The sequence below is a fragment of the Nicotiana sylvestris genome, chromosome 7 (genome assembly GCF_000393655.2).
Source record: "Nicotiana sylvestris chromosome 7, ASM39365v2, whole genome shotgun sequence".
NCBI lineage: Eukaryota > Viridiplantae > Streptophyta > Magnoliopsida > Solanales > Solanaceae > Nicotiana > Nicotiana sylvestris.
In genome coordinates, this window is record NC_091063.1 from 38,823,221 (window position 1) to 38,842,080 (window position 18,860).

The 18,860-nt window shown below is 38.7% G+C and overlaps 2 protein-coding genes across 3 annotated transcripts in view; one reads left to right on the plus strand and one right to left on the minus strand.

The window, feature by feature from the left end:
- The window catches only part of LOC104247770 (pentatricopeptide repeat-containing protein At2g20710, mitochondrial), a 34,451-nt gene extending 33,805 nt beyond the window's left edge, over nt 1–646 (plus strand). Inside the window, exon 3 of one of the 2 annotated variants that reach the window (XM_070150664.1) lies at nt 84–629. In XM_070150664.1, the coding sequence (XP_070006765.1) occupies nt 84–120 (37 nt within the window). In that variant the 3' untranslated portion in view covers nt 121–629. Of the gene's footprint in view, nt 1–83 lie in introns of both variants that reach the window. The other variant, XM_070150665.1, reaches the window with a different exon arrangement.
- A 3,209-nt stretch (nt 647–3,855) lies between these two features.
- On the minus strand, nt 3,856–14,928 carry LOC104247769 (E3 ubiquitin-protein ligase RMA1H1-like). Its single transcript, XM_009803864.2, has 3 exons — nt 14,887–14,928; nt 6,883–7,027; nt 3,856–4,852 (listed from the first exon to the last, which is right to left on the minus strand). The coding sequence occupies exons 1-3, from the start codon at nt 14,926–14,928 to the stop codon at nt 4,080–4,082; spliced, it is 960 nt and encodes a 319-aa protein (XP_009802166.2). The 3' UTR covers nt 3,856–4,079.
- Nucleotides 14,929–18,860: the final 3,932 nt, after the last annotated feature.

The following is an 18,860-nucleotide window of genomic DNA, read 5'->3' on the forward strand; positions in this document are numbered from 1 at the left end:
ATTTTCTATAGCTGCATCTAACTGGATGAAACGTTTATGGGGGTGGATGCATGATATTTGTGGCTTCTGTTGTATACTTGCAGGCTTGCAGCTGAGTACATGTGTGTCTGTTCTTCTTGACTGGGTTCCTCCAACTTTAAGATTAGCCCAGAATTGACGGCCTGGCTACGGTTTATCTAGACTCAACTAACCTTTTAAAGCCCAAATATACGAATGGAAAAAAGTGAAAATAGCATTGGCTAGCTAGTTTTTGGACCGGTAATCAAAAAATAGTCATCATTTGCAGAGTTATTGAAAAATAGCCACTATTTTATATGGAGATAAAATTTGGACAAAAACACCCTAGCTGAAACATCAGTAAGTTCCAGGGATTATGTAGCTCCTGTGTATAAACTTCAAGCACATTTTGTTGGAACTCCAGCACATTATGAAATTTCAACACATTATGCTGGAATCTCATATGTAAAAGATTCGAACTCCAGCATATTATGTTGGAATTTTTCCGGAGTTCTAAGGGTGTTTTTGTTTAAATTTTGTATTTATATAAAAAAGTAACTAAATTTCGATTACTTTTGAACTATGACTATTTTTCAATTACCAATGGTAAATCAGGCTATTTCTGAAAGCTTCCTTTCATTTCTTTTACAAGTTGTATCTTTTTTCTGGTAATACAAGTTGTAGCTTTTATATTAGATGAGAAGTGATACCAGAAAAGGTAGAAAAAAGAGAATGATAATTGTTATTAATTTTTATGAAATTTAAATTAAGATTCTGCTAAGATATAATTCTTTATATTATCTTTTCGGTGCTTTTTTTTCTTCTTCTGTTTAGTCATGACTCATGATATATGGGGTAGCAGCAGATTTTTAGGGGTCAATCAACAAAAAAGAAGGAATGTATCGTAAGAGCAATCATTGGCCACTACCTCAAGGATATAACAACTACCTTTTTTTCCCTTTTGAATTGGTATTGGAAAATGAAACTATATAAGAGAATATGATATTTGTCAACATTATAAGGCACTATACATATATATATTTCAGAAAATGATTATTTTATTTTGCTGGGAATAACATATATCTTCAACTTGTGCAAGTAGATTTGACTCCAAATTCTACATGACATAATGCAATATAAGTTCTAAATAATAACAATATCCTATTATAACTACATGTGTCTTGAATTCAGCACCCTTTGTCTAGCTGTATTTTGTGATTTGTTTGGCGACCTAGACAATCCAATTAAAAGTTCGAGTGACCTCCGACCAATCAAGTACCAAGAAAGCAAAAAAAGAAAAAAAAATACTATTCACATAAGACGAGTTTATTAGAAAATATTTGAAAATCCTTTTGTCTTTTCCTTGAAATTATAGGAAAGGGAAGAGAGGATAATGTCATTGATGATGCATCTATATACTGTCTAGCTAACTTAATTCAAAACCAGCGCAATGAAACTCATAACAAAATTCCAGATTTTCTTATGTTATTTTCTACAAAAATATCACAGGTATTTTTGTAACATTATTCTATGTGTTTCCCAAATTTTGAAGAAGAATTAACCCAAAAAGTGGCTCACCTAATCTCTTAAACAAAAAATAGTCGACGAATGTATAATATTTATATGATTCATGTATAATACATGTATAACTATGTATATTGGTTAGAAAAAATAAACATTAAATCTGACCGGCTATTTGTGTAGCAATCCCTGAAAGCGTGTGAAATTTGTTGCTTTTCTTTTAATTGTCTCAAACTTTAAATGGTTTTGTTTTACTTCTCAAGCTTTTAATGGTTATTTGAACAAGTGTGAACTGTTTCTTTTTCTTCTTCTTTTTTGAATAGAAATTACTTCATGCACGCCTATTTCATGTTCACCACAAATTTAGACATATGAAAAAGTAGTGGAAAATGCAAGACCGTGAAAGCTGAGTAGGATGGTGAAGCGTAACAATTCATTACATGAACATCTTTCGAATACCAAAAGGAAAGACTACAAAAAAGTAAAATGCTTGCTTAGGCCTTAGTGTAACACGTCTTTTAATATATAATTATAATAAAATTTACTACTAAGTGCAAGATCTAATATATTTTCCAAGAGCGCAAAAGTGTTCTATTTCATGAATCAGAAACCTCATAACATAGCACCAAATTGATGGGAAACTACATCCGGAGAAGCCTTGTTTTTTAATAATTGTTTCGGGCACCGATACCAAAAGCTCATTGGTTTGATTAATTCGAATTTTGTGTCAAATAAACCCACCAGGGATAAAGCGCACTCTATCAAAAAGTTCTCAATTTTCAGGACTCGAGCAATGAGAAAACTTGCATTCCCATGAAATATATACCAAATTGGAGGCAAATAAGAAATATTTTAAGTAGGGCCATTTTCTTAGTTCAAACTATATATGGTTATTTGTCCATTACAATTTCAAGAGAAATACAGATAAATAATGTCTTGCGTAGTCTCACTTGTTTAATTGTTTCATCTTTTCTATCCTAGGGTTGTGTACAAAATGGATAAAACAGAAAGGATGATGATCTAGGAAATTATGTTACATATGGCCAGAAATGAGTGTCATTGCTTAGTTACAAGACTTACCAAAGTTATCCTTTTGGAATATTGCATGAAAACAGAAAAAAATCAGCTGGAACAAAGAAACAAAAAGGGGTAGCAATCAAGATTCTGAATAGGGATGGAACCCTTTTGGCTATTTACCCTAGTCTGAGCTGGAATCACTCAAAGTTGGTGAACTAAACAACATGATCTCCATCACTGTGTTCACACTTCACAGACGTCGCAAGCATGCATGTCTGCTACCATTGCCGCCACCACCTACCAGCACTTAATTATGGTGTTACCCTAAATAAGGATAAGTACAAGCAAATGAGATAACAGGAGAGTAATTTCTATTTGTGATGTTGATGTCTTGATTGTGACGGGGTCTCTAATCAAATGCCTATTTTGATGCACAAAACATGTGGCCTAGCAATCAATAAAAGATAAAAGAAAAAAGGGCGACCCGGTGCACTAAGCTCCCGCTATGCTCGCGCGTCCGGATCACAAGGGTATATTTGTACGCAAGCATTTCTACAAGAAGTTGTTTCTATTGCTCAAACTCGTGACCTCCTGGCCACATGACAACAACTTTAAATGTTTAAGCCTTACTCGAATAAAGACAAAATACACTTAGGTGATTTCTTTTCATCTGCCTAGCTAACAAATTACTAATTAATTGTGTTGGTGGGTGATACCGAATTAAATAGTCAAGGTGGCACATGCAACGTTATCAAAAAAGAAGATAAGATGCCCATTTGATTAGTGCTTGAAAATTCAGTATCCTCATACAATGTGAAACCTAGTAAGTTTGCTTTGTGGACTACCTTAATACTCCACTCTTGTTTTATTTATTCTAAAGATAAAGAAAGCCATCTTGTGTTAGATGGCAGCGAATAAGGAAAAGGACCACTCAGCTAGTAGTAACAAGAGTTAAAAAGGGTCCACCAGAAGATGGGTCGACAAAGAAAAGACCAATTCAGTTTTGGTTATCTGCTTTCTTGATAACAATTTAACGTACTCGTAATTAACCTATTTTGGGGGGGGGGGGGGGTTTGGGGGGGAGGTTGATAACAGCCACTGCTTCTATTGAGTAGTAACTCTAAAAACAAGACACTCGCATTTGGAAAAAGAGGTATGCACCATAATCAGTGGCGGTGGCGGAGGCGAGGATTTAAAAAATAAATAATAAACACGCGAAGAAGTTGTTGAATGAACTTTCTTAAAAATGACCTTTTATACATAGCATAAATTTTTGGTGAAAGTAGTTCGAACTTCCGCCTGCTAGCTCGCCCATGACCATAGTGCATGAAAATTTTCAACCTCTTTTCTTATTATATCAAAAAGGGTTAAAATCTTCAAGCTCCTTACACGTTTACACACACTTTATTCCAAGTGTAATAACATCAATCAAGATGCAATAGTTTCTATGATTTTTGGCCGAGGCTGTACATTTTCTTATCTACTACAGACTACAGCACCAAATCTTTTTATACAAGTACAAGCAAAATAGGAGGACAAATCGTTCAGAACAAGATTAAACATGTGATAAAGCAACAAAAGAGGAAAAAACATATTCTGCCAAGTGATCTATCGGCCTGTAATAGTTGCCTTCTCAATCTTGGACTACTGCTCGCGGCTACATTATAAGAGTTCGGATATGTATACAAAGTTGTAGATGAGTTCCCAAAAATCCTAGCATAAGCCACTTCTCCAATAATCGGGTGTAACATATTAGCTGTGGTGCCACCAGGGCTAAGAATAGGTGAGGCCATGTAACTTCCTTGATAAGGTTGACGCATTTGAGACTGTTGCTGTTGTCGTCGTTGAAGTAGCTGGGATTGATTTGAATCAGTGGTTGTTATCAGCGTGTGATCGCCACATCTAGGAGTAGGAGGCCTTTGTGGAATGACAATACCAAGATTTGGAGCCTTTCCATCAGATGATTTTGTAGATTGGCCGCGCCCATAGAGTGGAATCAAAGTTTTTTGTGAAACTTCAGATTTGCAAACAGGGCATTGTGGCTGTTGCTGATCTGAATTTTCTGAAGAATCAGTCTGGAAATGAATCCATTTGTAAATACAAGGCCAGCAGTAGAGGTGACCACATAAAGTTACCACAGGATCGTGCACGAGATCCAGGCATATGTTACACTCAAAACCACCGGAAACATTGTCTTGAACTTCATCGTTCATCGCCTTCCACTTCCCTAATGGACTATCGTGTTTGCCAAAGGTAGTGTCGAGCTGTTCTAAGGCCATATCCTGCTTCTTGATGTAACAAAGTTGGCTTCTAATGCCTGTAAAAAACAAATTCAAGAATCCCATTACAAAAAACAACAACAACAACAAACCTAGCTTAATCCCATACGCGGGGTTTGGGGAGGGTAGTGTGTAGCACTTACCCCTATCCTATAAATGCAGAGAGGTTAGTTTCCGATATACCCTCGGCTAAAGAAGATCTCAATACAAAAAACAAGACTTGAAATTCATTAACACTAAGAACTAGTACCAGAAACAACTGCATGTTAAATCTCAAGGTTGGTGCCAAACAATTTAAAGGTGCAAGGACAAAATTAAAGGCCCTACGCAATACTAAAGGTACACGACATAGTAATAAATTTCAAGACTATAGGCCCCATTATTTGTTCTAGTCTAGATTAAGATGAAGCGCATTGTCAATAAGATGTAGCACTAGTTTCTCACAACGATAAACTACCTATTGGTTTTATCCAAAAGACATATACATCAGCTATCATAAAATTCCAAATATTATACGAGGAGAAAATCAGTTTCTCAAAGGACAACAACTTCATACAAATATTTAGGAACTGTGGAAATTCTTGAAATAGCCTAATTTCTTCCCAAGTATTTAAGCTAGCGTTTAGACATAATAGATTCGGTAGAAACTTGAAAAAATGAGTTTTTTATGTTGCGTTGAAAAATAATTTTTGGAAGTTAAAGTTGTGTTTGGACATACATTTTATTTGTAAAAAAAAAAATTAAAATTTTGTGAGTGAAAGTAAAATTTTCACCCAAAAACTGGTTTAGGCAGTTTTTGGGAACTTGAAAAAAAATTGATTTTATTTTCAAAAAGTGATCATATTCCATGAAAAAACATTGTTTTCAAATGTTTTTTCAAAACAAGCAACTAAAATCTATGGGGTCCTAAATTTGTTCTTGGGAAAGAAAAAAAAAAAAAGAGAAGTCAAATATCAAGAAATTTGCTAGCTGGAAAGAAGTTTGAAGAAAAAAGTGGGGGTTCAAAATTTTTTTTTGTAGCTAGTGGGAATTGAACCCATCATGACCTTATGTAGATTTTGAACACCCTTACCACTAAACTACACTTTTGGATTGTGTTAAAGGTGTTCAAAACTTAATATGTAGAGATAAAAAATAAATTTTGCCTTATATATACAGTGTAATTTTTCGGCGAAGGGTCTTACGCCCCTAAATCCGCCCCTGCCAACAACATTTAATATAAATCTAACTAGAGCTTTTAGAATATGTGTATCCTATCAACCATCCAACAAACAGGCCAATCCAAATTTAATAGGTAAAACAACCTTTGGGATAAGCTTTATCAAAGAAAGCAAAGTACTGCATTTATTATGAAAACCTTAAAAGGAGTTATAAAATCTTTCTTATTGTCCACAGACTCTACAAATATGGGTTGCTGAGGAATAGCTTCGTGGCATAATCTTGTTCTACCAAGAAGAATTAAATTTAACTTTGATTCTATGCTATCAAGGGTATGAATGTACGCAATCCACAAGACTCTCATTCAGGAACTAAAACTATAAGCTAAAAAGAAAAAAGGAAAAGAAAAATTATAAGCCTCCTCTGATGTTTGAGTCTCTTATCTCATATTACTAGTTGATCATTGATAACAGTCATCAGCTTACCAGAAACGGCCTAATCTGATTTCGCAATCTCTTCTTCAAAAATTCAATACTAGGTGCCCTATATGTTTATTGTTTCTATATAATATAGCCAAATTTATCATTCCAACTTATATTTCTATACAAAAGCTTTTATTATATTCCAAGAAAGTTGATTTCACGTTCATCCAAAATCACAGTGAATAATCATAAAATCCACCACCGACCCCAACAGAAAGGAGAAAAACGACAAACCTCATTAACAAGAACAGCAAAAACATGATATTTGTACTTTAAAACATAAAGATCTAAACTCTCAATAAGAAACATCCAAACTTTGCCTCAAATCTTTACAAATATAGAGGAGCTATACCCTTTCTCAACTACATCAATAAAAACTTAAAGAAACAGATAGAGAGAGATTCAAAGAATGAAAAAAAGATACATACCCAAATAGTGTATTTGTATCAAGAACGTTTTCCAATAAGAAAGATACAGTCTTGTTTTGCCAACAGAGATAAAGGAAAAAGATTTGAGTGTTAAGAAGGAGAAAGCTAAGAATCCTTTGTGTTTAGAAGCAAAGGTGAAACAGAGCTAAAAAAGGGGGAATTAAAGGTGAAGAGTAGATAGATATGAATATGATGAAGTGGTTGAAGGTTGGCGCTATATATATACTGAAGACACGCCTATACATATAAAAGGGTCTGTATGTATAGAATAATTAGAGCGTATAAACGTCCAAATAAATGTACTTATTATTAGTATTAATTTGTCACTTGTTCTTCTGGATGATAAGTACATAGTGGAAACGCAAAGTAGGGCCCTCGTCTTTGTCCCCTCTCCGACGTGGCACTTACGGGGGTTTGCGTACGCCGTTTGTGTGACTCCGTTTTCTCTTTGGATTTTTCCTATTTTTGTTATTGTGTGGGTGGCGTTTAAATTCATTTTGATTAAGCTTTTGGAAAATCAGTTTCTGGAAATTCTTTCTCAAAGAAGTTGTATCCGTTGGAATAACTTTTGAAAAAGTTTTTTCTCGAGGAGTAAAAGTCGACAAAAAATTCTAAAATGAATGACAACGAGAATTGAATCTAGGGCATATGGCAACCTTAATAAAATTTGCATTAAGAAAATAATTAGGATTAAAATAAAATATTACAATAATCATAATATTTTATTTCAAATAATATGAGTTCTACAATCTCTATGATTCTCTTATTTTTCTTTTCTAAGATAAATTCAAGGGTCTTTGTGCTTGATCTTGAATTTTGTACTATTGCACAAATGATGATCTTCAATTCAACTAGCACGAACTGATGATTTGAACTCGTACTCATTGAATCTTGATTTGTTCTTCGTTCTTGAGCTTAAACTTGATTGCATGAAGCTTGTAAAAAATTTACATATCCATGAGTTCTATTTTGCTTCTTGTTACTTACTACTCCCCCGTTCCAATTTATATGAACATGTTTGACTGGGCATGGAGTTTAAGGAAAAATAAAGACTTTTGGAATTTGTGGTCTTAAACAAGTTAAAAAGGGGCCCAGAGTATTTGTGCGGTTATAAAAGCTTCTCATTAAAGGTAGAATTGCAAGTTTAAGCTAAATTGTTTCCAAATTTAGAAAGGATCATTCTTTTTGAAACAGACAAAAAAAAATAGGTTCACATAAACTGGAACGAAGGGAGTATTATTTTTGGTCCTAAGTTATAAAAAACCCTATTTTTAATTTTAGGAGGAAAAAGTTAAATTGATTTGATTTGATTGGTTGACTTGAATCATTGACCAGTCAAATTGAAATATTGACAAGATCACATTTGATTGGTCAAAATATTTCGATTGTACACGTGGCGCATTTCTATTAGTATTTGACTTGGTGTGCCTTATCATTTTGACATGTGGCTCATTTTGACATATGGCATGATCTTTGGTTTTTTCCATTTGATTTGATGTGACACATCATTTGATACGTGTCAATTTGATACGTGTCACCAAATGTGCATCTTGGATAAGATGATATTTTGGGCTTAACAAAGTGAGCTTATTATTTATAGTTCAATTAAATGGGTTATTCCAATGCATTTAGACCTATTTATTAAATCCATACTTAAATCATTAAATTTAAATAATTAATATGATTATATTGGCACAAAATATTTATTTAAACTAATATATCTTGTATTTGAAATATAATCCAAATAAATTTATGACCTTAAATCCAATAAATTTAAAAAACTTATAAAAATCATGTTAAATTGTTTGATCATTTCATCAAGAAATTGAAGTATTGGAAAGACATATTTTTTATTTTTTTAGCCATATTCTCAATGTTTGTTAGTCCTTGTGAACGTTTATCTTTGAATGTTTCAACTTTGTAATAAAATATAATTGATTGTCAAAAATAAAAATACCTTTTGAAATTATCTTTATGCTTTTGAGAATTTTTATAAAATTAAAACCGAAAGGCTTTATTTTCTTTCTTTTTCTGGTTGCTTTTAGTACAGTGAGCTTGATAAGAACAAGCTCTGGCTAGAAGCCTACACAAGCTTTCTTTTCCGGCTCAAATTTTAAACTCATAAGTTTCAAATTTAGGACCTATTTGGTTATAAATTTTGCCAAAATATATTTAAATTTTTTTTGGCAAATACATATTTATTCATAAATTTTATCCACATTTTAGCAAATTCCTAAAATCCAAATCTCAAAACCAGCTTATTGGCCCAAAATATTACTATTGTATTTTTTAAAATTGCCCCAAACTTTGTATTTTATAAAAGAGCCCACCATTTATTATTTTGTAACGTTGTTGCTTCGTCTTCTTGGTCATCTGATAGTGTATTATGTAGTTCATTATAAAAATAATAATTTTGTACCAAATTTATTTATGTTCAGGATTATGGTTTGGGATAATATAATGAATGTTATTAATGAATGTACTGTTGGATATTTGTGATAATTTTTAGAACTTGTGGGTATAAGACATGTTACATGTATTTTCAAAAAAAAAAGTGAAATATGTTTTGAAAATTGATGTCCAAACACATTTTCATCTTCCAACCAAACTTCATCCAAATCAGATTTTTCAAAACAAATTTGAAAATTTATGGTCAAACGCTAGCTTAAATTTGTCTCGGTTGTGAAATTGTTTCTTTCAAAATTGTTGGGATATGATACGGCAAGAAGTGTACAAGGCTTTTTGTGACGACCCGGTTAGTCGTCTCATGAGTTACCGCTCCGTTTCCCCCATTTCTGCTTCTTTATGCTGCGTTATCCGTGTTTTATGTGGTCGAGTTGATTGGTTTGCGTTTGGTGTGATTTTGGTAAGAAATGAGACACTTAGTCTCTTTTAAGAAGGCTTAAGTTGGAAAAGTCAACCGAATGTTGATATTTTGACCTAGAGAGCTCGGATTTTGGTGATTTTTCGAAGATTTTTCAAGAAATTTATCGGGGTAAGTGATTCTAACTCAGATTTGGCTAGAGTACACGAATCTATCATTGAATTCATCATTTAATTCATGATTTGGGATGGAATTTGGGAAGAAAATTGTGAACCTTTCAAAAATATTGAATGATAATTTGAAAGACCAAATGATATCGAAATTGGATAATTTTGGTAGGGACTCGTGAGGGTATGAGGATTCTGAAAATGTAAATTTTACCCGATTCCGAAACGTGGCCCCGGGGTTCAAGTTTTGCTAATTTCAGGATTTTTGATATTTTTCGAATGTTTTCGCTTGGGCTTTGTTCCCTTAGCATATTGTGACGTATTCATTCTGATTTTGGATAGATTCGACGCACGTGGAGGCCAATTCGAGGGGCAAAGGCGTCGCGAGCTAGAGAATTAGCCGGTTCGAGGTGAGTAATGATTGTAAATGATGCTCTGAGGGTTTGAAACCCCGAATTACACATCGTAGTGCTATATTGAGGTGAGACACACGCTCGATGATGAGCGTGGGGTCTTTTACTAATGGGGATTGAGACTTGGTCCGTCCCGACTGATAATTTTACCGCGTATTTGACTGAAACTTATTTGTTATCATCATGATTTGGGGCTAATTGTCATATTTGGGTTTCGTGCCAACTATTTGAACCTTTCGGGAATTTTGACTGATTTTCCTCACTATACTTGTTAAAAATCGTATCCTCAGTCATGTTTCTCTCTCTGTTTTAAACGATTCGAGCCGGTTTTGTCATACTATTCCTAAATGAGAAGAATTTGTGGCCTGAGATCCCTATCTTCTATTATTGTGCCCGAGAGGCTGTGAGGTTAATGACTGAGAAGGGTTGAGAACCCAATGGTGAGGATATTATATATGTTATGGATCGGGCTATACGCCACAATAATACTTATATGGATCGGGCTTCACGCCGCAACAATATAGCGCTTGGGCTGTAGGAGCCCTCCGGAGTCTGCACACCCCCAGTGAGTGCAGTCAACATCTTTATGGATCGGGCTGCACGCCGCAGCGATGTACGGATCGGACTGCACGCCGCAACGGTTATTCTGATTTCTGTTATTATGAGAGATATATGGGTCGAGAGCTGAGAATGAGCACCAAGTGATGAGAGTGAGCCGAGGAGCTGATACTGTTCTAAGTGATTGACACTGTGTTCGAGGGATGAATTTTTGCTTGTTATTTACCTGCTAAATTACGGTTTTACCTGATTTAAAGAGATTTCACTTGCCGCCTTCACTGATTTACTACTTTAAGTGATTTTTACTACTTGATATAGAATTGTTTTGTGCATTTACGTGTTTTCTTGCTTTCAGCCATTATTTATGATTATTACTCACTGAGTCGGAGTACTCACATTACTCTCTGCACCGTGTGTGCAGATTCAGGCATCTCAGAGTCCACTCCTGAGTGTTGATCCTCCCAGTCCAGGCAGTATTTTCGGAGACCACGAGGTAGCTGTTGGCGTCCGCAGCCCCGTGCCTCCCTTATCTTATCATTTTCATGTTTTTAGAACTATAATTTATGTTCAGTAGACTTGTATCCGAATTTCTTAGTTGCTCATGACTTATGATACCCCGGTTTGGGCTGTGACGGGATGGTTTCTACTACTGTTATCGTTACTTCCGCAAATTATTGTTATTATATCATGTTTTAGGACTATATATGGTATTTACCTTTTTAAAAGAGGTGTTCTATTTTGGTCTGGCTGGCTTTGTCTTCACGAGAGGCGTCGTCACGACCGGGTTCGGGGTTAGGGTCGTGACACTTTTTCTTTTCTTTTTCTCATTTTGTATTGCTGCAGATACCAATGTTTTTCACTCCCAATAACTGTAGTCTTGACTCTTGATCACGACGGTCGAGAATGCTGCCATCTTTTCTGTGATGACCCGACCAGTCGTCTCATGAGTTACCGCTCCGTTTCTCCCATTTCTTCTTCTTTGTGCTTCGTTATCCGCATTTTATGTGATCGAGTTGATTAATTTGCGTTCGGGGTGGATTTGGTAAGAAATGAGACACTTAGTCTCTTTTAAGAAGGTTTAAGTTGGAAAAGTCAACTAGATGTTGACTTATGTGTTAGAAAGCTCGGATGTGAGTTTCGATGGTTCAGTTAGCTTCGGGAGGTGATTTATGACTTAAGAGTGTGATCAGAATTGGTTCTGGAGGTCCGGTAATGAATTAGGCTTGAATTGGCAAAGTTAGTATTTTGGCGATTTCCAGTTGGTAGGTGAGATTTTGATTCGAGGGTTGGAATGGAATTTTGAGAGTTGCTGTAGCTTCGTTATGTCATTTTTGAGGTGTGTGCAAAATTTCAGGTCATTCGGACGTGGTTTGGTTATATTTTTGATCGAAAGCGTATTTCGGAAGTTTTTAGAAAACTTATGCTTGAATTCAATGTGAATTGATGGATTTGGTGTTGTTTGAGGTGTCTTGATGATTGGAACAAGTTTGAATGAGGTTTTAGGATGTGTTGGTACTTTTGGTTGAGGTCTCGGGGGCCTTGGGTGAGTTTCAGATGGTCAATCGGACCATTTTGGAGTTTGAAAGTTGCAGAAAAATCTGCCCAGCTGTTGCAGAGAATTATCCCTTCGCGTTCACGAGCGAAGCCTCGCATTCGCGTAGAAGAATTTGAGGAAGGCCAGAATTAAGCATTCGCGTTCGTGAGAGGTGCCTCGCATTCGCGGAAGGCTAGGAGTTTGTTCTTCGGGTTCGCATGAGGTTGTCCACGTTCGCGTATAAGGGTTTGGGGTCCAGTGGAATTTGCTCTTCGCGTCAGGTGTCTCGCGTTCACAAAGGTCAAGGTGGAGGAGGCATCACTTTCATGACTGGCGTGTCGCCTTCGCGTAAGGTAAAAGTTGGTCAATGTAAATTTTTGCTACGCAAAAGCGAGAGGTTGATCGCGTTCGCGAAGAAGGAAGGGTCAGACCTGGGCAGAAAGTTTATAAGTTATTTCATCCGCGATTTTGGGCCATTTTTACTCCATAGTTGATCATTTTGGGAGCTCTTTGAGGGATATTGAAGATGGATTCAAGGAGAACTGATTGGAGGTAAGATTTGTGAACCTAAAACGTGATTCTACTATGAAATTAACCTAGAAATTCATGGAACTTAAGCTAAAAATGGAAGAACTAGAGCTTGAGATTTTGAACTTTTGAATTGGGATTTTAAGGACCATTTGAGGTTGAATTTGAGAACTTTTGATATGTATGAACTCATGAAAGGATAAGGAACCCGTTGATGTAAAAATTTCTGAGTTTCGAGAAGTGGGCCCGGGGTTCGGGTTTTGCTAATTTTGGGATTTTTGATATTTTTCAATTATTTTCGCTTGGGATTTGTTCCCTTAGCATATTATGATGTATTCGTTCTGATTTTGGTTAGAGTCGACGCACGTGGAGGCCAATTCGACGGGCAAAGGCGTCGCGAGCTAGAGTTGTAGCCGGTTTGAGGTGAGTAATGATTGTAAATGATGTCCTGAGGGTTTGAAACCCCAGATTGTACATCGTAGTGCTATGTTGAAGTGAGACACGTGCTTGATGATGAGCGTGGGGTTGTTTACTATTGGGAATTATGACTTGGTCCGTCCCGATTGATGATTTTACCGCGTATTTGACTGAAATTTACTTGTTATTATCATGATTTGGGTTGATTGCCACATTTGGGCTTCATGCCAATTATTTGAACCTTTCAGGGATTTTATCACTAATTCCTCACTGTTTTGACTTATTACTTGAACTCAGTCCTGTTGATATTTACTATTTTACAAACTCAGCCGCTGTTACTCATATTTGAAACTTAAATGATATTTCTAAATGATGTTTTGGGATGAGAACTATTGTTTTACTAATGCCCGAGGGGCTTGTGATGATTTTTGGACTGAGTGAGGCCGAGGGCCATATGTGAGGATATGCTGAGTGATATGAGGTCGAGGTCCTGAGACACTTTTATACGCCATGATGTGGCTTGAGTGATGTGAGGCCGAGTGCCGAGAGATAATACCAGGAGGTGGCTTGATATAGCGCTTGGGCCGTAAGGGGCCTCTCCGGAGTCTACGCACCCACAGTGAGCGTGGGTAACCATCATGATTTAAGAGTGAGACCGAGGGACTGATACTGTATTGAGAGTGATTCCTAGGGGTCGATACTGTTCTGAGCGATTGTTACTGTGCCCGAGGGGCGGATTTCTACTTGTTAATTACCTGCTAAATTACCTATTTTACTTGGTTTAAAGGGATTCCATTTGACTTCTTCACTCATTTACTGCTTTAAGTGATTTTATTGCTTGATATAGAACTGCTTTGTGCCTTTACGTGTTTTCTCGCTTTCAGCCATTATTTATAATTATTACTCACTGGGTCAGAGTACTCATATTACTCCATGCACCATGTGTGTAGATTCAGGCATCGCAGAGTCCGCTCCTGAGAGCTGATCCTCCTAGTCTAGGCAGTGTTTTCGGAGACTACGAGGTAGTTGTTGGCGTCCATAGCCCCGATGCCTCCCTTATCTTATTACTTTTATATTCTTCAAATAGTTGTACCAGATATTATATCTAGTAGACTCGTATCAGGATCCTTAGTTTCTCATGACTTGTGACACCCCGGTTTGGGCTGTGTCGGGATGGTTTCTACTGTTGTTATCGTAAATTCTACAATTATGATTATTATATCATATTTTAGAACTATTTATGGTATTTAACTGTTTAAAATAGGTGTTCTGTTTTGGTCTGGCTGGCCTTGTCTTTACGAGAGGCGCCATCATGACCGGGTTCAGGGTTAGGGTCGTGACAAGTTAGTATCAGACCCTAGGTTACATAGGTCTCACAAGTCATGAGCAGGTTTAGTAGAGTCTCGTGGATTGGTACGGAGATGTCTGTATTTATCCTCGAGAGGCTGCAGAACCTTTAGGAAAAACTTCATATCCTTGAAATTCTTGTCATGCGACCTTGTTGATCCGAGAACTAAACTTCTGTTATTCTATTCTCTCACAGATAGTGAGGACGCGAGCTACCGGACGAGGTGGACGACCACTAGTGTCACCAGCTGAGACCATCATAGGCTGTGGATGCGGTCGTGGTCGTGGCAGAGGCAGAGCAGCGAGGGCAGCACCTGTAGATCCACCAGATGCCCTAACTCCGGATCAAGCTCCAGCTATGGATGCTCCAGCAGCACCAATTCAGGCACCAACTGTGCCCATCGTGATTCCAGGTATTCAGGAGGCCTTGGCACAGATCTTATCAGTTTGTACTGGCCTGGCTCAGGCAGTTTCAGCCACTACAGTAGCAGCTACTTCACAGGCCAGGGAAGGTAATCAAACCCCCGCTACTCGCACGCCTGAGAAGGTAGTGCAGGGACTTCAGACACCGGGGGCACCTCCAGCTCAGCCGGTTGCACCAGCTCAGGAGTTTGTTGTGCTAGTTATGCCGGATAATGAGCAGCGTCGTCTTGAGAGATTTGGTAGACTCCATCCTCCATCATTCAGTGGTGCTGAGGACGAGGATGCCCAGGGTTTTCTAGATAAGTGTTAGCGGATGCTCCGTACAACAAGGATTCTCAAGTCTAGTGGTGTGGCATTTACCACCTTTCAGTTTTCTGGGGCTGCCTTCACTTGGTGGGAGGCGTATGAGAGGCGTAGGCCTGTAGGAGCAGCGCCCCTTACTTGGTAGTAGTTCTCCACTTTCTTCTTGGAGAAGTATGTACCTTAGTCTCGCAGAGAGGAGCTGCGTAGGCAGTTTGAGTGGTTGAGACAGGGGGATATGACTATGTCACAGTATGAGTCGAGGTTTTCTGAGTTGGTTCATCATGCAGTTTGGATGGTTCCAACAGATCGTGAGAGGATCAGGAGATTTGTTGATGACCTTAACTATCATCTCCGTATTCTTATAACCCGAGAGAGGGTGTTGGGTGCTACGTTCAAGGAGGTGGTTGATATCGCTCGCGAGATTGAGATGGTTCGCCGTCAGGATCGAGAGGAGAGAGAGGACAAGAGGCCTCGAGGATCGGGCAGTTATAGTGGTGCTCCTTCGAGGGGCCAGTTCCAGCATGGTAGAGGTCGTTCTTTCAGGCCTGCTCAGTCAACCCATCTATAGTATCGCAGGGCATCTTCAGGCCGTGGTTATCATGGGTCTTAGTAGGGCCAGCCTTCACTCAGCGCCTCTCAGCTTAGAGTTCATCTCGTGCCCCGTTAGCTCAGAGTTCTTCTATGCCGAGTGCATCATCTAGTCGCTTCGGTGGGAGAGGTTCCCATCAGTCCCCTTCTCCAGCATCTGGGAGTAGTTCTGAGTGTGGAGAGTTTGGGCATGTGTGGAGGCAGTGTCCTTGTCGTGTTGCTAGTTCGTCCCAGCAGAGGGGTCAGCCCTCGACTTCTGCTCCAGTTACTTCACCACCCACCCAGCCAGCTAGGGGTAGAGGTCAGGCAACCAGGGGTCGCCCTAGAGGGGGAGGTCGATCAGGGGGCAGTCAGGCCCGTTTCTATGCACTTCCAGGCAGGCCACATGCCATTGCTTCAGATGTTGTCATTACAGGTATTGTTTCAGTCTGCCAAAAAGATGCCTCTGTATTATTTGATCCCAGTTCTACCTTTTCCTATGTGTCATCATACATTGCTTGTTATTTGGGTACGCCCATGAATTTCTTGCTTTACTTGTTCATGTATCTATCCCGGTGGGTGATACTGTTGTTGTAGACCGTATGTACCGGTCATGTGTGGTGACTATTAGGGGTCTGAAGACCCGAGTAGATCTATTGCTATTGAGCATGGTGGATTCTGATGTCATTTGGGCATGGATTGTCCATGTCGTGCTATTCTAGACTGTCATGCTAAGACATTCACTTTGGCTATGCCGAGTGTACCGCGGATCGAGTGGCGTGGTGTGACTGATTATGTTCCTAGTAGAGTGATATCTTTCTCGAAGGCCCAACGTATGGTTGGGAAGGGTTATATTTCATATCTAGCATTTGTGAGGGATGTCGGAGCTGAGACTCCCAGTATTGATTCTGTTCCAGTTGTGAGGGATTTTCCCGATGTGTTTCCTGCAGACCTGTCGGGCATGCTACCGGACAGGATATTGATTTTGGTATTGACCTGGTGCCGGGCACTCAGCCCATTTCTATTCCGCTGTATCGTATGGCACCAGCAGAGTTGAAGGAATTGAAATAATAGCTTCAGGAACTCCTAGATAAGGGGTTCATTCGGCCTAGTGTGTCACCTTGGGGTGCGCCAGTCCTATTTGTGAAAAAGAAGGATGGCACCATGAGAATGTGCATTGACTATAGGCAATTGAACAAGGTAACAATTAAGAACAAGTATCATTTGCCTCGCATTGATGACTTATTTGACCAGCTTCAGGGAGCGAGAGTGTTTCCAAGATTGATCTTCGTTCGGGTTATCACTAGTTGAAGATCAGGGATTCAGATATTCTCAAGACTGCTTTCAGGACCAGATATGATCATTATGAGTTCCTTGTGATGTCTTTCGGGCTAACCAATGCCCCAGCAACGTTCATGCATTTGATGAACAACGTGTTCCGGTCTTATCTTGATTCGTTCGTTATAATATTCATTGATGATATTCTGGTGTACTCGCATAGTCAGAAGGAGCACGTAGAGCATTTGAGAGTTGTGTTGCAGAGATTGAGGGAGGAGAAGCTTTATGCAAAATTCTCCAAGTGTGAGTTTTGGCTCAGTTCAGTGGCTTTCTTGGGGCACGTGGTTTCTAGCGATGGTACTTTGGTCGATTCAAAGAAGATAGAGGCGGTTCAGAGTTGGCCCAGACCATCCTCAGCCACAGAGATTCGTAGCTTTCTTGGTTTGGCAGGCTATTATCGCCGGTTTGTTCAGGGATTCCCATCTATCGCATCGCCCTTGACCAAGTTGACTCAGAAGGGTGTTTCATTTGTATGGTCGGACGAGTGTGAAGAGAGCTTTCAGAAGCTCAAGACAGCTTTGACCACAACTCTAGTATTGGTTTTGCCATCAACTTCAGGTTCATATACTGTGTATTGTGATGCTTCGAGAGTTGGTATTGATTGTATATTGATGCAGGAGGGTAGGGTTATTGCTTATGCTTCTCGTCAGTTGAAGCCTCATGAGAAGAACTACCCCGTTCATGATTTGGAGTTGGCTGCCATAGTTCATGCATTGAAGATTTGGAGGAATTATTTGTATGGCATATCTTGTGAGGTATTCACCGATCATCGCAGTCTTCAGCATTTGTTCAAGCAAAAGGATCTTAATTTGAGGCAACGGAGATGGTTGGAGTTGCTTAAGGATTATGATATCACTATACTGTACCATCCGGGGAAGGCCAATGTAGTGGCCGATGCTTTGAGCCGAAAGGCAGTGAGTTTGGGGAGTTTGGCATACATTCTAGTTGGGGAGAGACCTCTTACAGTTGATGTTCAGGCCTTGGCCAATCGGTTCGTGAGGTTGGATATTTCGGAGCCCAGTCGGGTGTTGGCATGTGTGGTTTCTCGGTCTTCCTTATATGATCGCATCAGAGAGCGCCAGTATGATGATACGCATTTGCTTGTCCTTAAGGACAGAGTTCAGCATGATGATGCTAGAGATGTGACCATTGGTGATGATGGGGTGTTGAAGATGCAGGGCCAAATTTGTGTGCCCAATGTGGATGGGCTTAGAGAGTTGATTCTGGAGGAGGCCCATAGCTCACGGTATTCCATTCATCCGGGTGCCGCGAAGATGTATCAAGATTTGAGGCATCACTATTGGTGGAGAAGAATGATGAAAGATATTGTGGGATTTGTATCTCGGTGTCTCAATTGTCAGCAGGTAAATTATGAGCATCAGAGACCGGGTGGCTTGCTTCAGCAGATGGTTATTCCTGAGTGGAAGTGGAAAATGATCACTATAGACTTTGTTGTTGGACTTCCACATACTTTGAAGAAGTTCGATGCTATTTGGGTGATTGTGGATCGGCTGACCAAGTCCGCGCACTTTATTCCTATGTGTACTACCTATTCTTCA

What these genes read in the sequence shown, in the direction of transcription:
- LOC104247769 (XM_009803864.2), bottom strand. Translation starts at nt 14,928, where the DNA reads ATGGTCTCAGCTGGTGACACTAGTGGTCGTCCACCTCGTCCG. An exon ending in GTGGTCGTCCACCTCGTCCG is followed by an intron (nt 7,028 to 14,886) that starts GTAGCTCGCGTC and finishes CCCCTTTTTTAG; the next exon opens with CTCTGTTTCACCTTTGCTTC. An exon ending in GATACAAATACACTATTTGG is followed by an intron (nt 4,853 to 6,882) that starts GTATGTATCTTT and finishes TGTTTTTTACAG; the next exon opens with GCATTAGAAGCCAACTTTGT.